General features: G+C 42.7%; 1 protein-coding gene across 7 annotated transcripts in view; it reads left to right on the top strand.

The window, feature by feature from the left end:
• The window catches only part of LOC125710148 (striated muscle preferentially expressed protein kinase-like), a 63071-nt gene extending 57048 nt beyond the window's left edge, over positions 1-6023 (top strand). For all 7 annotated transcript variants that reach the window (XM_048979503.1, XM_048979504.1, XM_048979510.1 and 4 more), the window contains 8 exons: positions 209-331; positions 1449-1613; positions 1774-2569; positions 2674-2913; positions 3142-3365; positions 3711-3786; positions 3995-4144; positions 4268-6023. In XM_048979503.1, coding sequence (XP_048835460.1) covers positions 209-331; positions 1449-1613; positions 1774-2569; positions 2674-2913; positions 3142-3365; positions 3711-3786; positions 3995-4144; positions 4268-4505 — 2012 coding nt within the window. In that variant the 3' untranslated portion in view covers positions 4506-6023. The remainder of the gene's footprint in view (positions 1-208; positions 332-1448; positions 1614-1773; positions 2570-2673; positions 2914-3141; positions 3366-3710; positions 3787-3994; positions 4145-4267) is intronic.
• Positions 6024-7078: the final 1055 nt, after the last annotated feature.

Raw genomic sequence — 7078 nt, forward strand, 5'->3', positions numbered from 1 at the left:
TTATCGGGGTAACTTGTCGGATTTAAGGTAGTCTGGGCAAAATGTAAGTGAACGAATATGAAGTCCATTTAAACTGTGATACCTTCAATCCAACAAGTTACCCCGATAAGCCAGTAACCCCGCTTCGTAGTACAGGCCACTGGACCATTTGGGGGTCCCCAAGGACTGGGTTGGGAAACATTGTTCTAATGAATGTGTCCATGTGCAGGACTTCCCGAAGCCCCTGGAACCCCAGAGGTTCCACAAAAGTACAAGAACACGGTCCTGGTTTTATGGAAACCTTCGTCAACACCAGCCCCGTGCACCTACTCCCTTGAAAGGAAGAGAGAGGGTGAGTGCTCACTAGCTGCGGGCCAGATTTCAGGGGGCGGTGTGCGGCTCAGCGGGTTAGGGTGCCGTGCCATTAAAACTGAAGGTTATTAGTTTGAATCCTAGGACTGGCAGAGTGGACTCACTGTTGGGGTCAGAAAAGGCCCCCATTCTGTCTGACGCTGCCTTCTCAATTGATTGTCACTTTGGATTAAAGCTTCAACTAGTGTAATGCAAATGGATTGTAACTCATCTCTTTGCTTTTATTTGCCTGTTACCTTTTCACAAGAAGTGAATGTTCTGCATTTCCTCCCCATAATGTCAGATATTACATATTACATGATAAGACAAGTATCGAAACAAAAAAACTATTTTATATACTTCTAACAGTGGCATTCAGTGACTTCATGTATGAACCTGCTCAACTATGTCTGGAGTAAATTAGAGTTGCTTTAATAAGCAGATTAAAAATGAGTCAGACTATTCATTGCAATTTGCCAGTCTGGTCCTGCACTGTGGTCGCGCCAGCTACCCCACCCACATACCGCGTCCTTATGTTTAGATGTCTGTTTTCGCCTCTATTTCGATTCCTTCAGTTATCATTAAAATGTGTGCAATGACCCTGTGCATTGCCATCTGATTTCACCATCTGGTCATGCCTGAAATAATAAAAAAAAATAATAATAATCATGATACCCGACGGATATAAATTAAAGAAATAACAATTATGGACAATTCAGATTATGACTTTTGCAGTTTTGTATATCCTGGATATATTTAATACTGCAGTTCCAGTTTATTTGAAAAAAAAGTGCAGTATTGCTTTGGAACATAATCAACCCCCTACTGCCACCTAATGGATATATTGTGAATTACAATCCATTGCAAGACGTTACAACCCAGTCTAGTTTCAGAATCATCCATCCATTTTCTGTAACTGCTTGTCCTATTCAGAAGACTTATTATCCTGAATTAACTGAAGGAATAGTTGACATTTGATTGAACATCATAGCATGTAAAAATGTGGCTTGTTGGGGGTTCCACGTAGGAATATCAAGCATGAACGACCAAATATGCTGTTTTTATCAGCACAGTATGTGTTTACTCGATGAACCTAAAGACATACATTTTCTCCCTAGGTGACGAAAACTGGCTCTTCGTAGCTACAGGTCTGGCTGATTGTTACTGCAGTGTTACAGACCTGCCAACAGGGGGCACCTATAGGTTCAGGGTGGCCTGCGTCAACAAAGCTGGCCAAGGGCCCTACAGTAACTGCTCAGAGCCAGTGTGTCTTGATTCTGCAGGTACAAATCAGGGATGGGGATGGGGTAATGATGTGTAGAGTGGTCAAGTGTGCTTGCTCTCTTTGTTTTGCTTCATAAAGTTTCATGTCTTCACTCAAAAATGTTCACACGACAGACTTAGCTCCAAGGGCACAAAGACCATACCATTTTCATTTCACAGCCCCTGCTGCTGAGATGAAGACTGTCCCCTCCACTTCGGTCGTGACTTCCTCAGTGACTGTGCCTCCCATCAAGCCTGGTTCCACTGTCTTGCCAAGTAAACCTGCCACTGTAGCTACTGTCAAGCCATCATCTCCACCCCAGGCCACTCCACCTGTCCGTGTCCCATCTCCATCCACAGCTGCAGCTGCTTCCACCTCCACACATGCTTTACCTGCTCATTCTCCTAATAAATCCCTGTCTGTGGTCACCCCTCTACCCCCTCCCACCCATACTGTCCCTTCTCATCGTGTTACTGAAGAGATCCAGACTCCCCATTCAGTGACATCCACTCCACCAAAAGCCAAGACCACTCTTAACATCAGTGTCACATCTTCCCCTGCAATGCCTCCCAAGCTTGCACCTCCTACAGTCTTACCCAAACCAAAAAGCCCTCCCAATATTGTTCCTCCAGCGTCTCAGACTCCTCCCATCTCCCCACCTCCGCTGGTGTCCCCTCCCCCCACTATTGGAAAACCCATTTTCTCCGTCCCCCTGTACGTCCCAGTCACCACAGCTGAAGTCAGCCCTCCCACACCCACTCAGTCCCTCTCAACCCCTGTGGTGCTGGTGACCAGCCTGAGTCCTGTTGGCGAGGGCATGAACACGCCCTCTAGAATGACCCCAAGTGGACTTACGGCACCGTCGGGGCGCTTGACCCCTTCTGGGCGCAGGACCCCTTCGGGCAAGGCCGGTGAATCGACCTTACGTCAAGGAGTCCCACAGAAACCGTACACGTTCATGGATGAGAAAGCCAGGTAAGAAACGAAGCGTTGAATTACATTACACATGCACGTATCGCCATTACTGAGCTTGTCGTAGACGTCAACATCTGCTAACACAGTGGGTGTCTGTTGAAAAGGGGCCGTTTTGGTGTGATCAGAGAGTGTAAGGAGAATGCCACAGGAAAGCTCTTCATGGCCAAGATTGTACCATATGAGCCGGAAAGCAAACAGGACGTGCTAAAGGAGTATGACATCCTCAAGGCACTGCATCACGAGAAGATCATGACTCTGCATGAGGCTTACGTCACGCCTCGCTACTTGGTGCTCATCTCTGAATACTGCGCAGGCAAGGAGATGCTCTACAGTCTCGTTGACAGGTCTGTGCATTGATGTGTTTGTATTAAATCAGATTACAGTCTTTTATCAATCTATTCCTAGGCTACATCAGTCTTCAAATACGCCTAATAATTATTTCTTCACTGCCTACTGAAATCAATGCTTATTATTTCTTTGTTTTCCAGTAAATTTATTTAAAACATTTTGCCTGTGCGACAATGGGACGCAGCAGATCATCACAGAGCTCAGAGTCTGCTTATCTTCCCCAGGTTTCGATACTCCGAGGATGATGTTGTCAATTATGTTGCGCAGATCTTACTTGGCCTCGATTATCTGCACGGCCGCCGTATCCTGCACTTGGATATTAAGCCTGACAACGTCATGGTCACCTACAACAACATCATTAAAATAATAGACTTTGGTAGTGCACAAAACTTCAACCCGTTGTTCCTCAAGCCGTACAGCCTGGGTCAGGGAATTCTGGAGTTTATGTGTGAGTAGCACTTTCACACCAATAATATGCTTGCCATTTTTATTGCAAAAGGTGTGTCAGCAATAAGCAATCCATTTGTTAAACAAATGCTGCTTGGTGGCAACATTGATCCATACAAAATAGGCTCCTAAGGGCCCCACAATTCTGAAAAGCACACAGTGAATGCATTGTACCATGACTTAATTTCATGCAAACGAACAATGTGATCACAGCTGTACCTCGGTTACAATTAATCAAGTCAAAGTCAAAAGCTGCTCAGTGGGGGAGGGGGGGGGGCGTTCTGTATGCTGTATGTTCACATACCAACTACCCTCCCAAAATACTCTTATCCTCTTGCTCTAAAAGCTCCTGAAATGGTGAAAGGGGACGTAGTGGGCCCCCCAGCAGACATCTGGAGTGTAGGTGTCCTGACGTACATTATGTGAGTATCATCCTCTCATTAATATTTAATTAAAATTTCAGCCAATCAAAATGAATAATAACAGAAAGTCTTGAAGGGTCTTTAAAAATATATTCAAGAGATCTAGCTCTTTATTCTGGAATTTAAATCACATTAATGCACACAGTTTAAGAGAGGAGTCCACCTCATTTGATGAAAATCTAAGTGCGATATTTTAATTTGTGCCTAGGCTGAGTGGGAGACTGCCGTTCCAAGAGGCCAACCCAGCAGATACTGAAGCCAAGATACAGGCAGCAAAATTTGACCTCTCCAAGCTCTACCAAAACGTATCCCAGAGTGCCTCATTGTTCCTTAAGAAGATCCTGTGTAGTTATCCATGGTGAATCCTGCTTCATTAATATTGTGTACAACAGTCAGCTTCATCCTATCTCTTTTAAAAACAATATGTGAAGACAATATTTGTTGCAGTGTGATAACAGTTTATTTCTGTGTTGTATTCCAGGGCACGTCCAACTATTAAGGACTGCTTCAACAATTCCTGGCTACAGGATGCCTACCTGATGAGGCTGCGCCGACAGACACTAACCTTCACCACAACGCGACTTAAGGAGTTTCTGGTAGAACAGCAGCGGAGAAGGTCAGAGGTGGCCATCAAGCACAAGGTCCTTCTGCGCTCCTACCAGAGCACTCCTGGCACCCCCACAACACCCAGCATGCCCCCAACGCCGGTCACCCAGTGAGTGGAGTCTGGAAACTAAGCATGGGGAGTGGCTGAAGAAGAGCATTCCAGGGTTGAGAGAGAGGTGGCACATTCCATCTCTTTGGGGTTGGGGACGAGAGTCCAACCACCCACAAGGGCAAGGCTACAGTGGGACAACTGTACAGCTGCAGAAATCTAGCACTGGCCTGGAGCCAAGAATCAGCTGCTCTGATTTCACCAGAGAGACAAGGCAACATCAGAGTGGACTTCAATTAAAAATCCCGTGGACTGTCTCACAGAGCATGCTTGGGGGTTTGTTCTCAGCCCAGGAGCTATTACCATAGTTCCAGTGCTCCCCTTGAACTTAACAGTTTTTTAAAGCTTCTTCATTAGTCTCTGGCAGTAAGTTATGTCTGTTTGGCCGGGGACTACAGATCCATTGGGTTTAAGTAGACAAACTGTATTTTCTACTGAAGCTCAATTGTCTAAGACTCAGAGATCTAGTTTTAATATCAAAAAAAAGAAGTCATGTAAAAGTGTAATTTTGTGGTATTTCCCAAGAACAAGCTTGGAACTTGAGAAATTGTGGAGAAATGTGGTGTATATCTTTTACTTCTAGCTTTTGTGAACCCAAGAAACCCCTTTTATTACTGATAGTTATTTTTGCAGAATAATTATCAGAATAAACCGGAAGTCGTGACGGTCGGTGCGCAACTCAATCAGGTGATGCAGAGCATGAGAAATCCATGAGATTGGATCGTTTTTTTTTTTTTTTTTTGACTTTTAATATGAGAATATTGACAAAAAAGGATAAGTGAATGTTAAAAAACCAGGTCTCTTTACATTTATCTGCAAATATGTGGCTAAGGGAATAATCGTACAATGTCATGTTACAATGCATGACATTATGAGAACACTTGGCGTTTCCAGTGCACCACGATGCAAATGCCATCAGTCCATAAAGTACTTTACGAATGTCTGGTTAGGTTTGCAAGCCCTGCACAAGGACAGACGGGACAGTTCCTGAGGGGAATCCCACTTTGGCACTGTGGAGCATCACTGCTGATGTGCAGTTACAGCTTTGCTATGTAGATCGCAGGACTGACATTTGAACTGTAGCCAACTCACATTTGGAAGTCCTACCTTTGTGGCAGAATCCTCCTGAAATTCGTGTTAAGAATTATTTAAGTCTGCATTTGCTTCTATCTTGTAGAGCTTAATAAAGAGCATCTTGAACAATGTCTGTTTGTCAAAATCCCATCATGACAGCACCCTGAATGCAATGAGCAGAACTTGATTTTAAAGATAAATGATGATATTTAAAATCATGCAATGAAATCTTGCAAAAATGTTCCAAGGAAATGATATTCTGGCAAGATGTTAATGAAAACTACTCAGCAAAGAGGGAAAATACGATATATTCTATACAGGTGGTCATTTAAGAGCAATGGCAGCTATAATGTACATATGAATATATCGTATATGATACTTTTGTAATTTGTGGTGAGAAAATTGTGTATTTGTTTGGTAGCCCCAATAAAGAAATGGATGTAACTCATTGTGGAGGTCCTAAGTACAGGGCAGAATTGTCATTTTGCTTGTCTCTAAGCCTTTTCCACCAGATATGCTCAGTAGATATAATATTGTGTAATTTGGGTATATTTTCGAGCTGCAGGCATTGAAGCATTCACAAGTTTTATTCAGAATACAAGTTAGAATTCACTTTGGAAAGTGTCATGCTTTTACGCTACACAATACTTTAGCCCATGTCTTTCCATAGCCACTCTACAATTAGTGTCTGGAGAAAGTATTTTTAAAATTCAGCATTTGACAGATAACATGTTTGTAACAAACCAACAGGTATGGGTTTGTGTTTTTTTGCAAATGGTCTAATATAGCATGTATTGTAAGACTGGCATTGTTCAGATGAAGCAAAACACTAGTTTTTTTCCTAGCAAATTCTAGTTAAAGGATGATAAATCAATGTCACGTGTTGTAGAAACTACTTGAAGTTTTTATTTATTTCAGTTCTACGAACCATGGTTAACAACACAAAAACATGACAGGTTTCTACATCTTTACCTGCTTTACAAAAAAACAGTCATAATTAGAAGCAGCAACATATCAAATTAAATTACATTTTAGATTATTGGAGCAATCATTTCAATTGTTGAGGAAAACAATATGATACAAGTGAAAGGCAATGTGTGAATGTTAAAAAACATTTGTGTGTAACTGGAAATTAGTGATGGCACCTCATCTGTCAATAAAATGGTACAAGTTTCCAGAGATATTTCTGTTCAAGCATGAAACAGTTCGGTACTTTTTTGTGGAATAAAGTGACACATAGATACCACACCGACCGGGCACATGCTAGCCAGTATGCAAAATTAAATTACATTCAGTCTGCAGGAAATTCCATGGCATTCAATACAAATATTTTTTATCAAGGCATTTCAGAATTTACGTGTATTACAAAAGTCAACTCCCTACATCAAGGATAAGGAAGCTGTTCCGTGAAGGACTGCAGTGGGTGCGGGTTTTTGCGATGACCTCTCCATCAGACAATAATAAAAGAGTGGTCCTCAACTCCAGCCCTGGAGACCCACAGGG

The sequence above is a fragment of the Brienomyrus brachyistius genome, chromosome 16, assembly GCF_023856365.1.
Source record: "Brienomyrus brachyistius isolate T26 chromosome 16, BBRACH_0.4, whole genome shotgun sequence".
Lineage (NCBI taxonomy): Eukaryota > Metazoa > Chordata > Actinopteri > Osteoglossiformes > Mormyridae > Brienomyrus > Brienomyrus brachyistius.